The sequence below is a fragment of the Pongo pygmaeus genome, chromosome 5 (genome assembly GCF_028885625.2).
Source record: "Pongo pygmaeus isolate AG05252 chromosome 5, NHGRI_mPonPyg2-v2.0_pri, whole genome shotgun sequence".
NCBI lineage: Eukaryota > Metazoa > Chordata > Mammalia > Primates > Hominidae > Pongo > Pongo pygmaeus.
The window spans coordinates 25,201,232-25,224,280 of record NC_072378.2 but is presented as its reverse complement, the minus strand read 5'-3'; the positions used below and the strand labels follow the sequence as shown (position 1 = coordinate 25,224,280).

Below are 23,049 nucleotides of genomic sequence, written 5' to 3'. Positions count from 1 at the left end.
CCAACACTTTGGGAGGCCGAGGTGGGTGGATCACCTGAGGTCAGGAGTTTGAGACCAGCCTGGATAACATGGTGAAACCCTGTCTCTACTAAAAGTACAAAAAGTAGCTGAGTATGATGGTAGGCACCTGTAATCCCAGCTACTTGGGCGGCTGAGACAGGAGAATCGCTTGAACCCAGTAGGCATAGAGGTTGCAGTTAGCCGAGATCACACCATTGCACTCGAGCCTATTTTTGATACACAAAGCAAAAAAAGCATGTTATAAACATTATAAATAGAATGATTCAATTATTTAAAAAATACATGCATAAGCACATGTGGGTGATATAAGGGCAGTTTTAGATTAGCTGTGAAGGGAGCTGAGCTGGAAGCTTCCTGGGCTATGCCTCCAGGCTGTGGACTTTGAATACAATACATTTAAATTTTTTTTTAGGCTCAAATTATTATAGGCATGCTATATAGGCTTGACCGCTATCACCCATGTGTCTCTGTGAGACCAACACCAAGTGCCTTTTTAAACAAGAGTGCGTTGCCAGCATTCTCCCAGTTCTCCTACAAACAAAGGTGTTACTTATTGAGGTATGTGTCCTTTGCCATTCACTACAAGGAAATAGAATGCTATTTTGGGAAGAGTTGCTAAGTGTTTTGACTACAGATTCATCCTCCCTCCACGTCTCAAACAGGACACCTGGACCACTAGCTATTTTCTCCAGTGAACTCCACCCTGAATCTGTTGACTTAGCCCAGAAAGCCTGCCAGCTGCCTTATTACTAGGAGCTGGTTATGTGTGCTGTACTAATACTGTTAAATTTATTTGACATAAAACTGATAATAGACATAGGTTTGGGTATAAACACTGTTAGTTTGTGTAAGTGAAAGGACAAGAGACTATCAACTTTGTGAATATGTAACCAAGTAATCTACAACTGCTTAGGGGCTTTTATGAAAATCTCTAAATCTTTTGATCAAGACCTTTATAGAGACACTGTAGCAAAGTGTTAAGAGTGAAGGCAATGGGGCCTTCTCGCCTGGGTGCGGATCCAAGCTCCAATGCACAGTCTGGGGACACTGGGCAATTTAGTCAATCCCTTTGTGCTTTAATTTCTTCAAATGTGAAATAGAAATAATATTTTTAGTAGCCATCTTACAAAAAACGGGTTGTTGTAAAAAATTTTTTAATTTAATGCCTGTTAAATTCATGGTAGTTAGTACACAGAGCATAATTTATTTGTATACATATGTCTCAAATAATCTGCATATATCCTTGAGACTGGGACCACAGGAGCAGAAATGAGGGTTTTCCCTCCCAGCAGGAAGTTGGATGCACTGGAAAATTAGATTAAGGCTACTGTTAACCATCATGCAGGCAAAAGGCAGGGCCAGAGCTGGTAGCACGGCCAGTTGGGAGGACAGGAAATAACAAACTCTGGGAATTTCAGCCTTAGCTGGAGTGAAGACACTGCCACGAAGGGAACATTTGTTAACAGAGCTCACTTTTTAGTCCAGTGCTACCAACGCTGTAGGGATTTCATACCACATTCTGAGAAAGATAAGGGCTTGATCCACCTGGGGACATGTTATCAGTGATGAGCATCTGATTTCATTATTATTATAAAAAATAATATATGTTCATAATTAAAAAGTTGGAATTCAGAAAAGTAGAAGGAAGAATCTCATCTACACTTGCATCACCCAAAACATTTTAGAATGTTTTGTTCTGGTGGTTGCTGTCCTCCCTCTCCCCATCTCCCTCCTCCTTCCTTTTCTCTTTCTCCTCTTCTTCCTCTTAGTGAGAAATAAACTATGTATCACAAAATTTACCCTTTTAAACTGCACACATTAATCCTTTTTTAAAAAATATTCACACATTGTGCAACCACCACCACTATCTCATTCGAAAAAATGTTCTGCCACTCCCAAAAAAACCCTGTAAAGATTGTCAGTCCTCATTCCCCTTTTCTCCAAGACCCTGGCAACCACCAATCTTCTTTCTGTCTCTATGGATTTTCCTATTCTGAACATTTCATATATTGGAATAATACAATATGTGGCCTTTTGTGTGTGGCTTCTTTCACTTAGCATCATGTTTTCAAGATTCATCCATGTCATAGCATGTATTAGTACTTCATTTACTTCACTTTTATAGCTGAATAACATTCCTTGTAGGGATATACCACATTTTGGCTATGATGAATACTTTTCCTATGAATATTTATCTAATTTTTATGTGGGCATATGTTTTTTGTTCTCTTGGTTATAAACCTAGGAATGGAATTGCTGGACTATATGGTAACTCTATGTTTAACTTTGAGGAACTGTAAAACTGTTTTCAAAAGCACTGCATCATTTTACATTCTCATTAGCAATGTATGACTCTGTTTCTCCTCATCCTCACCAATACTTGTTATTGTCTGTCTGTCTTGTTGACATCTTTTGAAGCACAAAAGTTTTAAATTTTGATGACATCTAATTTTTTTTCTTTGGACCTTGTGCTTCTGGTATCTAAAAAAGTATATGGTTAGAATAACTAAGTCTTTTATTCTAATATACTTATTAGACTCACACACACACACATAGATAATAGTCTAAGAAAGAGAGAGTCTAAGAAATATACCTATTTCTCTCACTCTGTCACCCAGGTTGGAGTGCAGTGGCATGATTACGGCTCACTCTAGCCTCTGCCTCCTGGGTTCAAGCAATCCTCCCATCTTGGCCTCCCAAGTAGCTGGGACTACAGGCACACACCACCATGTCTGGCTAATTTTTGTATCTTTTTGTAAAGAGAAGGTCAGACTATGTTGACCAGGCTGGTCTCAAACTCCTGGGCTCAAGAGATCTCCCCACCTCAGCCTCCTGAAATTCTGGGATTATAGATGTGAGCTACCACGTGTAGCCAGTCTAAGAAATATTATTTAAATTGCCTAATCCAAGGTCATGAAAATTTATTCCTATTGTTTTAAGAGTTTTATAGTTCTAGCTCTTATATTTAGGTCTTTGATTCATTTTGCATTAATTTTTGTACATTGTGTGATGTAGGGGCCCAAATTCATTCTTTCGCATGTGGATGAATTGCAGCACCATTTCATGACAGACTATTCTTTCCCCTATTGAATTGTTTTGGCATCTTTGTTGAAAAATCAATTTGATCATAAATATAACAGTTTATTTTGGGACTCTTTATTCCATTGATTTATATGTCTATCCTTCTACCCAGTTCCACACATTTTGATTACTGTAGCTTTGTAGTAAGTTTTTCAAATTGGGAATTGTGAGTCCTTCAATTTTATTTTCTTTTTAAATATAGCTTAGTTATTCTAGGCCAGCTTGTCTTGAGTCTTTAGGGTCAGCTTGTCAATTCCCAGGGGGTGAGGGATGGGGGGCAAAGCAGCTAGAATTGTGATTAAAATTGTGTTGACTTTGTGGATTAATTTAGGGAGTATTACTGTGTCCGGAATTGGTAGGTTCTCGGTCTCACCGACTTCAAGAATGAAGCCGCGGATCCTTGCGGTGAGTGTTACAGCTCTTAAGGTGGCACGTCTGGAGTTTGTTCTTTCTGATGTTCGGATGTGTTTGGAGTTTCTTCCTTCTGGTGGGTTCATAGTGTCACTGGCTCAGGAGTGAAGGTGCAGACCTTCGCGGTGAGTGTTACAGCTCTTAAGGCAGTGCGTCTGGAGTTGTTCGTTCCTCCCGATGGGCTCGTGGTCTCGCTGGGTTCAGGAGTGAAGCTGCAGATCTTCGCGGTGAGCGTTACAGCTCATAAAAGCAGCGTGGACCCAAAGAGTGAGCAGTAGCAAGATTTATTGTGAAGAGCGAAAGAACAAAGCTTCCACAGTGTGGAAGGAGACCAGAGCGGGTTGCCACTGCTGGCTCGGGCAGCCTGCTTTTATTCTCTTATCTGGCCCCACTCACATCCCGCTGATTGGTAGAGCCCAGTGGCCTATTTTGACAGGGCGCTGATTGGTGCCTTTACAATCCCTGAGCTAGATACAAAGGTTCTCCATGTCCCCATCAGATTAGATACAGAGTTTCGACACACACGTTCTCCAAGGCCCCACCAGAACAGCTAGATACAGAGTGTCGATTGGTGCACTCACAAACCCTGAGCTAGACACAGGGTGCTGATTGGTGTGTTTACAAATCTTGAGCTAGATACAGGGTGCCGATTGGTGTATTTACAATCCCTGAGCTAGACATAAAGGTTCTCCAAGGCCCCACCAGAGCAGCTAGATACAGAGTGTCGATTGGTGCACTCACAAACCTTGAGCTAAACACAAGGTGCTGATTGGTGTGTTTACAAACCTTGAGCTAGATACAGAGTGCCGATTGGTGTGTTTACAATCCCTGAGCTAGATATAAAGACTCTCCACCTCCTCACCAGACTCAGGGGACCAGCTGGCTTCACCCAGTGGATCCTGCACTGGGGCTGCAGGTGGAGCTGCCTGCCAGTCCTGCGCTGTGCGCTCGCACTCCTCAGCCGTTGGGTGGTCGATGGGACTGGGTGCCGTGGAGCAGGGGGTGGCGCTCCTTGGGGAGGCTCGGGCTGCACAGAAACCCACGGAGGCAGGGGAAGGCTCGGGCATGGTGGGCTGCAGTCCCGAGGCCTGCCCCGCGGGAAGGCAGCTAAGGCCCTGCGAGAAATCGAGCACAGTGCCAGTGAGCTGGTACTGCTGGGGGACCCAGTACACCCTCTGCAGCCGCTGGCCCGGGTGCTAATTCCCTCATTGCCTGGGGCCTGCAGGGCCGGCCGGCTGCTCCGAGTGCGGGGCCCGCCAAGCTCACGACCACGCGGAACTCCAGCTGGCCTGCAAGCGCCGCAGACAACCCCGGTTCCAGCTCGCGCCTCTCCCTCCACACCTCCCTGCAAGCTGAGGGAGTGGGCTCCGGCCTTGGCCAGCCCAGAAAGGGGCTCCCACAGTGCAGCGGTGGGCTGAAGGGCTTCTCAAGTGCTGCTAAAGTGGTAGCCCAGGCAGAGGAGGCACCGAGAGCGAGCGAGGGCTGTGAGGACTGCCAGCACGCTGTCACCTCTCATTACCATCTTATCAATACTCAGTCTTGATCCATGAACATGGAATGTCTATTAATTTATTAAGCCTTCTTTAATTTCTTTCAACCATATTTTGTAGTTCTCAGAGTATAAGTTTTATACTACTTTGATTAAATTTATTCCTAAGTATTTTATTCTTTTTGATGCTATTGTAAATGGAATTGTTTGTAAACTTTATTTAAAAATTAATGGCTAGCGTATAGAATATCGCTGATTTTCAAAATACCTTGTATCCTTTGAAGGTTTTAATAGTTTCATTTGTAGATATCTTAGGATGTCCTATATGCAAGATTGTGTCATCTGTGAATATAGACAGTTATCTTTTTCCTTTACAAACTGGATGCCTTTCATGTCATTTTCCCGTTCAGTTGCCTTGGCTAAAACCTCCATGTAGAAATGGAGGTTTTAGCCAAGGAAACTGCTTGTCTGGTTCCTGCTTTTAGGGGGAAAACAGCTGTCAGGTTTTCTTGGATGCCTTTTGTTTTTTTTTTTGTTTTTTTTTTTTTTTTTTTTTTTATGGAGTCTGGCTCTGTTGCCCAGGCAGAAGTGCAGTGGCACAATATCTGCTCACTGCAACCTCCACCTCCCAGGTTCAAGAGATTCTCCTGCCTCAGCCTCCCAAGTAAATGGGATTACAGGCACGTGCCACCACACCCAGCTAATTTTTGTATTTTTAGTAGAGACGGGGTTTCACCATGTTGGCCAGGCTGGTTTCGAACTCCTGACCTCAAGTGATCTACCCACCTTGGCCTCCCAGAGTGCTGGGATTACAGGCATGAGCCACTATGCCCAGCCTATTCTTAGTTTTATGACAACGGGATGTTGGATTTTTGTCGAATGCCCTTTCTGTGTCAATTGAGATGATGATGTGGTTTCCCTCTTTGTTCTGTTAATACAGTGGGTTACATTGAATGATTTTCAAATGTTGAATCAGCCTTGCATCTTTCAAATATTGAACCAGTGTAGCATAAAGTCCACTTGGTCATGGTATATAGCTCTTTTTATTAATGTCATTAAATTATATTTGCTGATATTTTATTAAGACATTTTACATCTATATTGATAAGGAATATTAGTCTGTAGTTTTCTTGTGATGTCTTTAATTTTGATATCAGGGTAATACTGACCATATAAAGTGAGTTGGCAAAGGGCCCATATGCTTCTGTTTACTGAAAGAATTTGTGAAGGACTGGTGCTAATCCTACTTTAAACCTTTGGTCAGATTGACTAGTGAAACCATCTGGGCCTAGAGTTATCTTTGTGGGAAGCTTTTTGATTACTAGTTTAATCTCTTTACTTATAGGTCTGCTGATATTTTCTATTTCTTCTCAGGTCATTTTTGTTAATTTGTATCTTCATAGGAATTTTCCTATCTCAGTTATCTAATTTATTGGAGTACAATTGTTGATAGTATTCTCTTATAAACCTTTTCATTTCTGTAACATCAGTAGTAACGTCTACTCTTTCATTCTTAATTTTGGTAATTTAGTAATCTCTTTTTTCTTGGTCAGTCTAGCTAAAGATTTGTCAAGGTGTTGATCTTTTTGAAAAACTAACTTGTTTTTCATGATTTTTCTGTCATTTTTCTATTTTTGATTTCATTTCTAGTCTAATTTTTATTTCCTTTTCCTTACTTTGAGTTTGCTCTTATTTTTCTATTTAAGGTGGAAGATTAGGATTTTTGAGATATTTCTTCTTTTTTAAAATAGGTGTGCACAGGGATAAACTTTTATGCATGCACTGTTTTAGCTGTATTACATAAGTTTTGGCATATTGTGTTTTAGTTTTCATTTGTTTCAAAGTGTTCTTTAATTTGTCTTTTTATTTCTTAACCAATTTGTTATTTAGAAGTGTGTTGTTTGATTTACACATATTTGTGAATTTTGCAACTGTCTTCTCTTATTAATATATAATTTCATTTCAATGTGTTCAGAGAAGATATTTTAATTTTGATCCTTTTAATTTATTGAAACTTGTTTTATGGCCCAAGGTGAAGTGTTCTCTGTATGTCTATTAGGTACAGTCAGTTTATGGTGTTGTTCAAGTCTTCTATTCCCTGTTAATCTTCCATCTAACTGTTCCATTCTCTAGTTTTCTTGTTAGGCTTAATTTTTCAAACAGTTAGTTATTTTATGTAAACCATTTTTGCATCTTGTGAATATTATGATATTAGACATAATGTCAGATTCTATGCACATATAATTTTATGTTCACATTAAATATTAACTAATACATTTAGCCATTTTTCTGTTAGAATTTAAGATCATCATAGTTTTATTTAAAATTAAAACTGGTATTTTTGCATTTAAGAGCTTCTCTGTATTTGGAGTTGTTTCATAAGGTAGTTGAATTACTGGTAAAATAGTATGGCAATTAAAGCATTCACCACCAACACTTCATATACTTCAGCCTAAAGGTGGGCTTCACATGGCCCAATAGCCTCAATGTGAAAGTAATGGAAGAAATATAGGAGTATATTTCTGCAATCTAGAGATAGGGTGGCACTTCTTCACTCTTCGGATAACACTTCAAAAGTACAGCTCATAGGGCAAACAAAAATTTTAAATATGGATGAATATGATTTTATTAATGTGAGATTTCTGCTTAATGAAGGAGACCATGGACAAAATTAAAAGTGACAATTTGAGAGTTTTTTGCAATGTTTATAATCAACAAGGGATTAATATCAAGCATAAAGTAGGAAGTAATGCAAATTGACAAGAAAAAGACAGAAAACTCAAATAAAAAGGGAAGAAAGAGTATGAACTAGCATTTTACAGAATAAACCCAAAGGCTATTAAACATATGAAGATACTTACTAAACTAAGTAGTAATCAGAAAACTGCAAGTGAAGCAAGCAAGTTTCACTTTACATCATTTAGAGTGGTAAAAAGCTAGAAGCTAAGATGATGCCAAACGTTGTCAGAGATGTAGAAGTCCTCATCCATGTGATGGGAGTGTGGCTGTTGCAGCCATTCTGAAGAGTAATCTGGCAGTAACTAGCCAGGTGAGTTTTTTGTTTGTTGTTTTTGTTTCTTTTCGTTTTGTTTTGTTGTGTTGTTTTTAGGGCCAGGGACTTGCTATGTTGCCCAGGTTGGACTTGAACTCTTGGGCTCAAGTGATCCTCCTATCTCAGCCTCTCTAGAAGCTGGGAGTACAGGCATGTGTCACTGTGCCTAGCTCCTGATGAGGTTTATGAACATACTAGGATCCATAAATCCTGCTCTTGTTTATACCTCAAAGAAATTCTGCTGTGGCAGAATCTAGGAGTCTACCCCTGGGAGAGTGAATTTGTAAAATGTGGTAGACATGAACCATGGAATACTCAACTGCAGTTAGATGTGGGCTAGATGTACACATGGCAACATGATGGGTGTCAAAATCATAATGTTGAGTGAAAAACAGTAAGAAACAGACTGGAGACCTAATGCCATTTATATAAATTGCACACACACACAATGTAATACATATTTTGCACAAAATTCAGAATGGTACCTTGGAGGGGAGGAAAATGAGAATGGGAACTGGAGATAAAGGGAATAAATAAGATTAAAAAGAAAAGAGCTTTGCATGGATCAAATACATGTCGTGAACTGGAAAGTATGACTAACACAACACTTTCCACTTGATGTCCTAAACGAATGAATGAATGAATGAATGAGTTCATCCTATGTTCCTTCTTTAATATGTATAGCATTACCATCCATTCTTTGACAATGACAAATTTTTGCTCCCACTGACTGGTATATGAGCATGCCTTTTCTCCCCATACCTTACCAGCTCAGAACATTCTTAGTCTTTCAGACTGTTCTCATTTGAGGCAAAAATTGCATCTCATTGTTTTTACTTGCATTTTTCTATCAAATATGATGCTAATATTTCAATAAATATAGTTTGGCAAAATGAGTTTGCTAAATAGTTTTGGTGTTAGAACTTTTTCATTTTACATTTGTGTCTATTCAGATTTTCCACTGGAATTATTCCCATTGCTGTTAAATTTAAAAGTTCGCTCATATTTGATATTCTATTTTATACATTTACATGGCTTGGTCTCTTTGTGTCCTTAATCAACTAGAATACTTAGAGAACTAATTGCCACAGCACCATGTTAAATGGTCCACATATTTATGATACTTTCTTTAGAATAAACAGTTAACATAATTAGGATCTACTTTTTGGCTGACCTAATGTCAATAATCAGTGATTTGATTATTATAGTTTTATGGTATGTCTTTGTTCCATTTTGCCTTCATTATTCTTCCTTAAAAAAGATTTTAGGGACTACCATTTGTTTGTTTTTCCTGGATAAAATTATAACCCAAATGATCTAGATTTTATCAGCTTGTAAGGTCAAATTAATAATACTATATTCTCATGAATTTATTTATAGTAGTTGGCAGATGTCACATTCTTCTTTGTTGCATCTATGCAATTTATCTTTGTGCAAGGAGCATAGAGATCTTTATGGTAATTGCTTCAGAACAATGATTAAGGGTTACAATTGCTTGTTGGCCTTTTGGCTAAGATCAAGTGAAGAATTACAGACTTATTTTTTTCTGCATCTCTTGAAAAAGAAAAATTATGAAGAAGGAGTAGGTATCAGTGCAAGAGTTTCCTGAGGGTCTCCCATAACACAATTGTATTTTTCTAACGAGTTTGCTATTATATAGGTTTGTTTGTCCTACAATGAACTTTTAAAGTTCTATATATTCCTTTAAGTATAAAATAATTACCATAATAATACTATTATTTATTAAATGCCTGCTCTGTTCCAAGCATGGTGCTAGACACTTTAGGATCTATTATTTCATCTAATCTCCATGACAACTCTATGAAGGTATGTATCATAATTTTATAGATCAGAAAACTGAGGCTCAGGATACTGCTAATAAGCAGCAGAAATAGGATTCCCACCCAGATATTCCCAAAGCCAGCATTTTTTCTAGTTCATGACTCTAATTTCCAGTAATCATATAACCTTGAAATAATAATGTGTACTTTTATTATACCACTTGCATTTTCAGGAACATAGTTCAATAATAATGGCATTCTTTATGTATTCCTGATTTTATTAAGAAAGCCATTTGTGTTTTACCATTAAATAAGGTGATAGTTATGACTAAGAAAAATATTTTTATTACATTTCTTAAGCAATGTTTAAAAGGTATTAAAAATTCAGTGAACAGCCATGTACCCAGCACCCAGCTTAAGACATAAAACATTAATAACAGAATATCTTTATATATCTTTCCTTGATTGTATCACATATCCCCCCACCCATGCCCTGGAGGTAATCACTTTTTTTAATGGGGCTTCAGGATAGCTATTCTCTATTCCCTAAGCTTTTCTGAGGTATAATTAATTAACAGAATTGTATACAAATGCTCCTCAGCTTACACATGGTGTTAAGTCCTGATAAACTCATCATAAGTTGAAAGTACTATAAGTCAAAATGTAGTTAATACACCTAGCCTACCAAGCATCGTAGCTTAGCCTAACCTACCGTATGCATGCTCAGAACACGTACATTAGCCTGCAGTTGGGCACAATCACCTGGCAACACGGTCCACTGTAGAGTATCTGGTGTTTACCCTTGTGATTGCACATGGCTCACTGGGAGCTGCACCCGCTGCAGCTTCCCAGCATCTTACTGTGTATCACTAGCCCAGAAAAGATAAAAATTCAGAGTATGGTTTCTACTGAATGTGTGTCATTTTTGCAGATCAGATGCCCCTCCCTGTGCATTCCCATAGCGCCTCGAAGTCATCTCTATCAATCATTCATTTAGTCATAAGGAAGTCTTGTTTGTATATGTGTATCACTGACATGACTGAGACCTCATAAGTTCTATAAGTGCCATATGAATAAAGAAATGAATTGGTGTTCATCTTAAGTTGTAGTCTCTGCAGATATTGCTTGATCTAAGGGAGTGGTGCCCTTTGTTTTGATTTTCCTTTGATTTTTGGAAGACCATGCATTTCTATTTCAGTGTTGCTTTTAAAAAGCCATTTTTGTCATTAATCCAGATTTGTTCTCATTTGATTCTAGTTGTTGAAATGGATGAAAACAACAGACTTTTACTTTTAGAACTGAATCCTCCTAACCCTTGGGACTTACAGCCCAGATCTCCTGAAGAGTTGGCTTTTGGAGAAGTCCAGGTAAGGAGATATTAAAAGGATATTATTAAAAACAAAAATGTGACCAAGATGTCCATTTAACATCTATATCTGTAAACATCCTATATTACCTTGAATACTCTTTGAGATGGGTATTTAGGACATATGGTAAAAAGTCATATGATAAAACAAATTCTTTAAGGAACCCCCAGAACTTGGCAGGGATTACAAGGAAAAAAACAACACAAAACTTTGGGAAAAGTCCCTAAGGAAACTCATGCAAAACTATTTGAGATTACCCTTGATGCCAGATCACTACTGGATAGAATGGCTAGTTGTATTTTCCAGCTTTAGAAAAGGATTTCCTTCAGAGGAAACACTTTAATAGTTTGGGAGAGGTACATGATCAAAAATTTATTTTTCTGTGTATTTAGGAAGTTTGAGTGTATTTGGGCAGCTAATTTTAAGGAAACAAATGAGAACCTGCCTGGAATAGACATAATAAAAACTAATCTATGCCTTGACCTTTCCTCACCCACTTTGTTGGCTTTTCACATGACATTCCTGCTATCTCATCTCTGCTTCTCAATACATTCCTTTTCTATGGAGGTGCCAGGCTGTGGCAAGAGAATGAGGAATGGATTTGGAATCCCCATGGTGCCAGTCTCTAAGTCATTGTTTGTATCCATTCTTAGAGGACCTTGGCATCCAGAAGGAGTAATTATTTAACAGGTAATTTAGAATAAAAAGTCTTGCAAGCCTGTTTAGCCAGTTGTCAGTTGAGTCTGCGTGGCTATGCCAACCCACCAAACTCACGAGAATCATCCATTCATATTGCTATTCACAGCCACTCTGGCATTTAAATCCCCAAATGTTTGTGATAACATCTCTAACTGCCTTTCCTTGTAAGGTATGCTTTAAAGGACTGGTCACAAAATATATTCTTCAGTGTGGACTGTAAATAAATGTTTAGGAACTAATTTAAATAAACTGAAACTAGGTAAACCAATTGGTTTGTCATCTAAAACTAACCATGAGAATTTATATTTGAATAGTCATGACCTGTGCTGGGAACTGTGTTCTATGAAACACAGCTCTTTTTGGGTTGTATTTGAGTCCAAGATTTTGCCTGATCATGCTTAGAAGCAAAGTACTCCAACCTGTGTACTATGTCAGCCACCCAAACCAAACATTTCAGTTCATTGTTGCTGACCAGTAATGAACGATTCAGTAATAGGGATCTCACTCTCTTTTAACAGATAACATATCTCACTCATGCCTGCATGGACCTCAAGTTAGGAGACAAGAGAATGGTGTTTGACCCTTGGTTAATCGGTCCTGCTTTTGCCCGAGGATGGTGGTTGCTCCATGAGCCTCCATCTGATTGGCTGGAGAGGCTGTGCCAGGCAGACCTCATTTACATCAGTCATCTGCACTCGGACCACCTGAGGTAATGAAGTCCTGAGCACACAACTCCTAAGCTCATGCTGCAGGAAAGGCATCAAATGTTCTCCGATTCTTTTGCAATCACTGCTCACTTTGAAGTAGGTTCAGTTGGGATGATGAAAAAAGGACGAATTAAGATAAATATTTATATTTGCATAGAAAGTTTATACTTTTAAAACTGTTTCTAGAAAGACAAATATGGTATGTTCTAACTTATAAGTGGGAACTAAATAATGTGCACAAATAGGTGTAGAGAGTAGAATGACAGACACTGGAGGTTTAGAAAGGTGAGGGTGTAGGAAGTAGGTGAATGATGAGAAATTATTTAATGGATAAAATGTACATGATTAGGATTAATAATGCTCTGATTTCACCACTGTGCAATCTTTGGTTGTAACAAAATTACACTTGTGCCGCATAAAATTATACAAATAGAAAAGCATTTCTACACTTTACACCATTGGGAGTGAGGAAGGAGCTATTGTAAGGAAGCAGAGGAGGATGAATAACCGTCTCACTTCCCACCCTAAGGCAACACACATTTTCTATAAAGGGCCAGAGTGTAAATATTTTAGGCTTTGCAAGCCATACAGTGAGAGTTGCAACCACTCAACCCTGCTGTTGTAGCCCAAAAGCAGCCATAGATGGTCCTGAATAAGACTGACTGTGTTCCAATCAAGTTTTATTTATGGATAGTGACATGTGAATATCATATAATTTTCATGTATTACAAAATATCATTGTCCTTTTGAAAAGGTTAAAAACCATCCCCTCAGCTGTAGGCAAGCTTCAAGAGAAAAAAGAAGCCACCCTTAGCTTGCAAGGTTGTACATAAACAAGTAGCAGCAGATTGGATTCGGCCCACACATGGTTTGCCAAGCCCTGATTTATAGTATCCTAACACTAAACACCCAATGTAGTAATCCTGACTGACCCTCACCCAACATTTCATTGGAACCAGAGTAATATGATACTAATGATAGCAACTGAAATTTTCCCTGACCCAGACAATTAAAAAGGAGGGAGAAAGGAGGACTTTAAGAAACCACACGTATTTGCAAATGTACCGAGCTATTAGAAGAGGGAAGCTCATATTCTCAATTCCTTTGCTTAACTATAGGGTCATATTTCTTCATCGTTATTTTGAAATTTGTATCACTTCTGCTGGATTGCCAGTATAAACACATAGCAATGCCCGTAATGTGCTACTCAAGCAATTCGACGCTACATGACAAAATGGTTAGGGATAACATGTTGGTTGCTGGTTGACTGGCCCCTTGATTTTTTATTCTAAAGCATATGGGAACACTAAAGTGTGGATATGCTCTGATTTATTTTTCAGGGAAGTGTTTTTTTTTTAATTAACTGATTTAGTAACAAATTGCCTGCAACACACTTCTTAACTGATCACAACCCCCTAGGATACTGTGGTACTACAATTAAAATTCTACTTTATACGATACCTTTGTCCCACACTACCTCCTGGAACTATACTTGCATAATTTCAGGATTACAAGAGCCCTGAGTTCATTTGTTGTACAATAACCGTAATGTGTGGTAGTAATTTTGTATAGCTTGTGTAGGGACAACAGCACATAAATGATGTGATTGCTTTATAGTGTCTAAGATGCAATTACCTAAAGTCTTAATGAGAGACATTCTATGGGAATACAATAAATTTAGGAAGGGTAAGAACTTTTAGGGAGGGTAAGAACTCATTTAGTTGAGTTACTCTGTAACTACTGTCCTGAAAACCAATTTAGTTTCATTTCAGGGGCTTGTGTGGACAGTTGTCATGCATTAAAACAACAGTTTTCAACTATAGTATCACAACACATTGGTTGTGTAGTGTGTTGCAGATAGTTTATTATTGAAAAGGGGCCAAAGCCTGTGATTTTTACTCCGTTGGGTCTATTTCCTTGATAGACCCTTACTTTTCGACTCTTGCCTAATCAACTAATAAACATCAAGATTGCTTGCCCCTGACCCTTCTGTCTGACCTTTATTTACTGAATAAAGCCTCCCTGATTTACAAAAAACAAGGGAAAAGGCCAGTGTACTTTGGTGGATTGCCAGTAAGAATTATTCGCAATTGAAAAATCCAAAGCAATAAACATCCATTTTAGAATAACTTATCGTAACTCCCAAAGTGCTTTAAAATGCAGGATTTCGTTGCTGAACCCAGAGATTGAAGGTACATTCAAAGAATCATTGATTTTTTGAATCTTTTGTTTTTTGGGGAGAAACCTTGTTGCTTCCCTCACTTCCTTCCAGATTCTACTTATTTGGATAGCTTTTAACGCAATGCTGGAACTTGGATATTAGTACAGCTAAGTGCTGATATGCAGATTTTTAAAATACTTTTCCTATGATTATATATCTTATTTTGCCTGATCTCATACTCTGTGTACAAGTCTGATTCTTAAACCAGATAGTATGTTCATTAAAGTTAGAAAGTTTCTTCTTATAGAAGAAGCACTAGGTTTAGAATCAGAAAACCCAAATTTGAATACCAGTTTACTGTGTGTTATTTATTTCTGAATGTTTCCTCATCTACAAAAACAAAAAATTCATAGCTTTTTTGTAAGAATTGAATAACATAGTATGTAAAACTGCCCCAGCACCAAGTCTGAAATATAATAGATGTGTAATCATTTGTTTGTTTATTCAACTTTCTACCACACCCTACAGTGGTATAATAACTCTGTTATATAATGAATGCTCAATAAATAAAAGCTGACTTAATATGTCTAGACAGTCAAAAATACTTGGATGATTGATTGTGCACTGAGTTGGGATTACTACAAATGTTGGATGTAGTTCCTCAACAGTAAATTTTACTGTCTTGCCTAGCTGGTAATTCTGTCCCTCCTTAAGGATAAATAATATAGTCTGTGAAAGTGTGGCTCTGATATACAAAATATATTATTTATCCTTCAAAAGGGACAGAATCTTTGAAGGTTGAAAAACCGACCCCCAAAATGGTCCTGAGATGTGGGCTTTTGTCCTGTACTATGTCCCAGTCCTCTCTCTTACTGAGAGCTACTGCTTGAGGAATGCAAAGAAATGAGGATCTCCATGATCCTCATTTCTTTCCTCTACAGCATGACTTTTTCTCATCTGTGCCTACTGTTAGAACTACCCCTCCTTCAAGCAGCGTCACTGTGGAAAATGGAACTTGCCTACCTGGTTGACGTCCACACCATAAGCATATGATATGTTCTGACCACAAAGATGAATCCCCTCAGAATCTCCCTTCACTTTCAGTCATCCTTGAACAGAAACTTTTCTCTGGACTCTGGTGAGAGTCCAGTTTTTCAATTCCTCACTTCTCGGTCAATATGTTGGTATAAGGAACAAACTGTCTCTCATACTAGATGACACTATTTTTTTCTCTTTTCAACCTTTCCATCTGTCTTATCCTAGTTACCCCACATTGAAAAAGCTTGCTGGGAGAAGACCAGATATTCCCATTTATGTTGGAAACACAGAAAGGCCTGTATTTTGGAATCTGAATCAGAGCGGTGTCCAGTTGACTAATATCAACATCGTGCCATTTGGAATATGGCAGCAGGTCAGAAATCTGTTTTCTTTCCATACTTTCCAGTTATGCTTTCTGGGATGAATGTTAGGTGAGATAGTCACCATAAGATTAAGGAAAAAATGGGTCAATGTGGTATGTCTCTGATACTGCATAAACACAACCTCTATTTGAGCTTCAAATGTTAGGCAGACTGTCCTGGGCAAAGATGATTTTCTTTCCGTTAACCCATACTATTATAGTACAACTTTACAGAACAGGTAATAAATCTAGTTCTGAATAAGGAAATTTCTTCAAATGTGAGGTTCAGTTGACCAGTCTTTCCAGAACAGTGATTACTTTCTCAAATATTGAATTAAAAACCAAACTGAAATTCACAGTTGTTGGTTTTATTGTTAAATTCCAGGTGGACAAAAATCTTCGATTCATGATCTTGATGGACGGTGTTCATCCTGAGATGGACACTTGCATTATTGTGGAGTACAAAGGTATGTTTTTATCCCCATTGATAATGAAAAATAGAAAACATTCTTAATAGGAAGGATAGTAATATCTATATGAAATTTCATCACATGTTCATCTTTTAGCTCCATTTTGAAAGAATATAGCGTGTTATATCCTTGTTCTAGAAATATGGAGCTATCTTTCAAATAATTTTTCCAGAAAACAAATTAGAAATAATGTCATCTAGATAGTGACAGGAGCAAAGCTTTCTTTCATAAGGCAATAGATATTTTACATTCCACCTATAGCGATTTCTTCAAAACTATGTTTATTAAATAAATGTCTTTTATTACTTTCACCTAGAAATATCATGTAATATAATCATGCACTGCTTTTCATATGAAAAGATGGCCTTACTGCCCCAACAATCATTTGAATATGCGCTTTGCATGTAATTTGCAAAAGGTACAGGGAAGTATGTTAATCCACTCTTTTCTGATCCTTTGGGCTCAACACCTGGAAAAAGTTGACCGAAGAAAGCAGTCTCTCTATGAGCTAGAGTGGAATTAAGGTAAATGTCTTCATGAGACACCTAGTATCCACCAAGTCAAATGGGATGAATGTAGTCACTTGAAAATTCAGAAAATATGGAACAGAACAGAGCCGTCAGAAATAATGCCACATATCTACAAGTATCTGATCTTTGACAAACCTGACAAAAACAAGAAATGGGGAAAGGATTCCCTATTTAATAAATGGTGCTGGGAAAACTGGCTAGCCATATGTAGAAAGCTGAAACTGGATCCCTTCCTTACACCTTATACAAAAATCAATTCAAGATGGATTAAAGACTTAAATGTTAGACCTAAAACCATAAAAACCCTAGAAGAAAACCTAGGCATTACCATTCAGGACATAGGCATGGGCAAGGACTTCATGTCTAAAACACCAAAAGCAATGGCAACAAAAGCCAAAATTGACAAATGGGATCTAATTAAACTCAAGAGCTTCTGCACAGCAAAAGAAACTACCATCAGAGCGAACAGGCAACCTACAAAATGGGAGAAAATTTTTGCAACCTACTCATCTGACAAAGGGCTAATATCCAGAATCTACAATGAACTCCAACAAATTTACAAGAAAAAAACAAACAACCCCATCAAAAAGTGGGCGAAGGACATGAACAGACACTTCTCAAAAGAAGACATTTATGCAGCCAAAAAACACATGAAAAAATGCTCACCGTCACTGGCCATCAGAGAAATGCAAATCAAAACCACAATGAGATACCATCTCACACCAGTTAGAATGGCAATCATTAAAAAGTCAGGAAACAACAGGTGCTGGAGAGGATGTGGAGAAATAGGAACACTTTTACACTGTTGGTGGGACTGTAAACTAGTTCAACCCTTGTGGAAGTCAGTGTGGCGATTCCTCAGGGATCTAGAACTAGAAATTCCATTCGACCCAGCCATTCCATTACTGGGTATATACCCAAAGGACTATAAATCATGCTGCTATAAAGACACATGCACACGTATGTTTATTGCCGCATTATTCACAATAGCAAAGACTTGGAACCAACCCAAATGTCCAACAATGATAGACTGGATTAAGAAAATGTGGCACATATACACCATGGAATACTATGCAGCCATAAAAAATGATGAGTTCACGTCCTTTGTAGGGACATGGATGAAATTGGAAATCATCATTCTCAGTAAACTATCGCAAGAACAAAAAACCAAACACCGCATATTCTCACTCATAGGTGGGAATTGAACAATGAGAACACATGGACACAGGAAGGGGAACATCACACTCTGGGGACTGTTGTGGGGTGGGGGGAGGGGGGAGGGATAGCATTGGGAGATATACCTAATACTAGATGACGGGTTGGTGGGTGCAGCGCACCAGCATGGCACATGTATACATATGTAACTTACCTGCACATTGCGCACATGTACCATAAAACCTAAAGTATAATAATAATAATAATAATAATAATAAAAGAAAAAAAAAAAAAGAATGGCAATCATTAAAAAGTCAGGAAACAACAGGTGCTGGAGAGGATGTGGAGAAATAGGAACACTTTTACACTGTTCGTGGGAGTACATACTAGTTCAACCATTGTGGAAGACAGTGTGGTGATTCCTCAAGGATCTAGAACTAGAAATACCATTTGACCCAGGGATCCCATTACTGGGTATATACCCAAAGGATTATAAATCATGCTACTATAAAGACACACGCACATGTATGTTTATTGTGGCATTATTCACAATAGCAAAGACTTGGAACCAACCCAAATGTCCATCAATGATAGACTGGATTAAGAAAATGTGGCACATATACACCATGGAATACTATGGATTAAGAAAATGTGGCACATATACACCATGGAATACTATGAAGCCATAAAAATGATGGGTTCATGTCCTTTGTAGTGACATGGATGAAGCTGGAAACCATCATTCTGAGCAAACTGTCTCAAGGATAGAAAACCAAACACCACATGTTCTTGCTCATAGGTGGAAATTGAACAATGAGAACACTTGGACACAGGGTGGGGAACATCATACCCCGGGACCTGTCGTGGGGTGGGGGGGAGGTGGGAGGGATAGCATTAGGAGATATACCTAATGTAAATGACGAGTTAATGGGTGCAGCAAACCAACACAACACATGTATACATATGTAACAAACCTGCATGTTGTGCACATGTACCCTAGAACTTAAAGTATAATAAAATATATGTATATATTAAAAAAAAAAAAAAAAAAAAAAAGAAAATTCAGAAAATATACTATTGAAAGCTTTAAGTTTTAAAATCTTACTGTTTGTTTTTCCTTTGATATAATCAATTCTTCTATAATCAAATAAGTTCAATTATACAGACTGTATACAGAAGTCCTTGTCTTGGAATTCAAACCATGGGTGTTCAAGATTTCACGTTGAATACCTATACCTCTTTGTTTCTCCACAGGTCATAAAATACTCAATACAGTGGACTGCACCAGACCCAATGGGGGAAGACTGCCTATGAAGGTTGCTCTAATGATGAGTGATTTTGCTGGAGGAGCATCAGGCTTTCCAATGACTTTCAGTGGTGGAAAATTTACGGGTAACATTTTGTATGAAAGTGATACCAAGTAACACGCATGGCACATTGCTAAATGCTGTAAGAGTAAATACAAATGTAATTGAGACATGATCCCTCCCCACAAGAAGCATGCAATCTTACTGGGAAACCAGACTTGTAAGTTGCAGATTACAAACTAAGGTTTCTAGCTCAAAACATGATGGAGCATGAAGGAAACGTTGAGATCTGAGAGCACCTCAGGAGGAGCCAAGAAAAAGAATCATTTGGGTTCACCATGTAGACCATAGAGCAGAACAGGAAAGGCCTGAAGTGGGTCATCCAGGCTTAGGTGCTCTTGGAATATGGTTCCTAATGGGGTGTGTGCAACCTCAATGTAGACACATCCCCTTGGCACTGTGGATGCTCATATCAGGGAGCAGTGCGCCCAGAGGAGGGTCCTCTAGTTGGGGACCTCTCGTGCACCCAGAGGAGGGTCCTCTGGTTTTGGGGTCTTAGGTAGGAGCCCTTCTGCTCTGGGTCCAAGAGTGGGGTTGGGGTTGACATGGGGGAAGTGTGTATCCTCAACACACTTCCCCCATGTATTGTAAGTGCTCAATACATGTCCACTCAATAAATTAATGTATCTGATAAGTGATCCCTCTCTAACAGTGTGGCAGAAAATGCCCTGCTTTGCAATATGAAGATAACCTTTGTCCCGTTCTTTGCTTTCTTCTCTAAGTCTATATTCATTGCCTCCCAGAGTGTGTAACCACATGAGAAATAGAGGGAAGTTTCTGTCCTTAAGAAGTAAAAAGTGTGACTGGGAAGGTAAAACATACTTATTAAGGGTTAACTAGCATCATCCCATTCTGTGTGATGGTGAGTTTGTGTGTGTGTGCACATGTGCGTGAGTACACACATATACATTTAAAAAGGTCTTGAATATACCAAAATGTTATGTCTAGGTGATGGGTAGCTTGTATATTTTTTCTGTATCCTTGTCTGTGTTTGTCAAATTTCATAGAAACAATAACAGTAACAGCTCCCTGACCTTGTACCCTATATGCTCTGCGTCCTGTCTAATTCCTCAAGTTCCTTCACTGCCTGTCACTCTGATGCTTGCTATATATCAGCCCATCCTGCTTTTCGTTTCTTAGACCCAAAGTGTCAAATGCACACCTGCCCTGGGTCTTTGCATTTGCTGTTTCCATTGCCTGGAGTGCAGCTGGCCCTGATTTGCATGTGACCAGAAACTTCTTATCTATGTCTCAACTCAAATGTCATCTCTTCACTGACCATCCTGTCTAATGATTCCCTCCATCTCATCCCACTCACCCCAGCCACTCTCTGTTCCGTTGCCCTGTTTTATTTTCTTCATGGTGCATCACTCTTTGCAATGACTTTATTTACTTGTTCATTATTTGCTTCTCTCACTAGAATGAACACTCCATGAGAGCAGGGACCTGCTTTGCCTTGTTCACCACTTTATTCCCAGTGGCTAGAACCACGTCTGACACAGAGTAGGTGTACAACAAATATTGGTTACGTGAATGAATAAGCAAATGAACAGCGCTGTGAGAGGGGCATCATGACTCCATTTACAGAGAAGATACAGACATGGAGAAGTTAGGTAGTTTGCCCAAGGCTGCCCAACCAGTAAGTGGTGGGTCAGGATTTTCATCTTAACTAACTCCAACATCATGTTCTTAATCACTGTGTATTGTCAGATTATGTTGAACACACCTGTTATAATCTACAAATATAATGAAGCCATTTCCATGTTAGTAAAGAGTTAACAATTTCAAGAATTACAATGCCCTTAAAATGTGCATGCACAGCAACTACAATTATGCATCCTACCCTGTGTATTCAGCTAGGGTCCGAATGAATTGCCATATACAAGGAGAAAGCTCGGTGCCTTTGGCTGGCTTGGTAACATTTTCCTAGTAACCAATTGAAATTTCCAAGATAAAAACTCCAGGGAAATCCTCCACTAATGACATGGAGTCTTGTTCTATTTCTGCCTTAGTTACCTATCAATTTTATCTCCTGAAAGAGTTCCAATCTGCTAGAACATGTGTTTTTCTGGGATTTTCCAGCAGAGGAGACTCTAATCTAAATCTTGTCATTTCAGAGGAATGGAAAGCCCAATTCATTAAAACAGAAAGGAAGAAACTCCTGAACTACAAGGCTCAGCTGGTGAAGAACCTGCAACCCCGAATTTATTGTCCCTTTGCTGGGTATTTTGTGGAATCTCACCCATCAGACAAGTATGGCTAGACACTTTGTACATTTTTACATACAACTTAACGTGTGGTGGAATGAGCGACTTTGCTGTGAAAGCAGTGTGACATGAGAAGGAAAGTGATTAGTAGGTGTCTGGAACTTTTTAACAAGCTGCTGGAGAACACAGAGCATGAATAAAAGTTATACTTGGCAGCCAGGAACTCTTTCAGGAGATAAAATAACAGATAGATATTCTCCGAAAGGATCCCAGGAAAGAGGATGGCAACTGCCATTTATTATGTGCCAGGAAGTGAACTGGGGACTTTTAACTAAGCCATCTAAGTTAATCTCCCAATGGCACTATGCATAGGAAGGGGGTATTGTTCCTTTTTTGCAGATAGGGAATCTGAAACTCAGAAAGGTCAAGGGACGTGCCCAAAGTCACTCTGTTGGAAACATGAGTTGAGAATGGAACCCTGGTATGCTTAGTTCCAAAGCTCTTTTCTCTATACCATACTGCATTCCAGAATAGAATTATGTCATTATCAGATTGAAGCTGTCTTCTCATGTTTTGGGTATCTAATGTGGTTTTTTCTTGCAGCAATATAACTTCTGCAAATGCTATGAATCACCACCAATTTATGGAATTGTTGAAAGAAATAAAAGACCATGAATTTGATCTTGTCCCCTTTGCCAATGCTCGGTTAAGTCAAGAAAACCTACATGATTAATTTCAAGATTTTCTTGAAACAAAAGAATTGCTTGCCAAATATGCAGGAATCAAAGATAAAATCTGGCAGGGTGGTTTGTTTTTTAATCTGATATCACAATGCCTATGGAAAAACTCATTTTGAATCTCATCCTAAGTCTGACTCCAGCGTCATGCTGTTAATCACTGTGTACTGTCAGATTATGTTGAACACACCTTGTGTTTGAACACAATGAAAGGAAAAGCTTAATTGTGACTTAGTTATACGAGAAGAAATATTTTATTAGGTTCCTAGAGCTGTTGTAACAAAGGAACATAATAAACTGGGTCATGTAACAAAAATTTGTTACAACAGCCCTAGGAACCTATTACAATTTTTGTTAACAAACATTTGTTAAGTTCTAGGGGTCAGAAGTTTGAAATAAGGTGTGGGCTGTGCCA

The 23,049-nt window shown here is 38.5% G+C and overlaps 1 protein-coding gene and 1 long non-coding RNA gene across 9 annotated transcripts in view; one reads left to right on the top strand and one right to left on the bottom strand.

Moving 5' to 3' along the window:
• Nucleotides 1-23,049, bottom strand: part of LOC134739694 (uncharacterized) — a 107,626-nt gene that overhangs the window by 6,655 nt on the left and 77,922 nt on the right. The window lies entirely within an intron of this gene.
• The window catches only part of LOC129039569 (cytidine monophosphate-N-acetylneuraminic acid hydroxylase-like), a 129,601-nt gene that overhangs the window by 82,201 nt on the left and 24,351 nt on the right, over nt 1-23,049 (top strand). For all 8 annotated transcript variants that reach the window (XM_063665882.1, XM_054493470.2, XM_054493472.2 and 5 more), the window contains 6 exons: nt 11,093-11,202; nt 12,420-12,610; nt 16,033-16,180; nt 16,554-16,635; nt 19,578-19,715; nt 21,808-21,943. In XM_063665882.1, the coding sequence (XP_063521952.1) occupies nt 11,093-11,202; nt 12,420-12,610; nt 16,033-16,180; nt 16,554-16,635; nt 19,578-19,715; nt 21,808-21,943 (805 nt within the window). The remainder of the gene's footprint in view (nt 1-11,092; nt 11,203-12,419; nt 12,611-16,032; nt 16,181-16,553; nt 16,636-19,577; nt 19,716-21,807; nt 21,944-23,049) is intronic.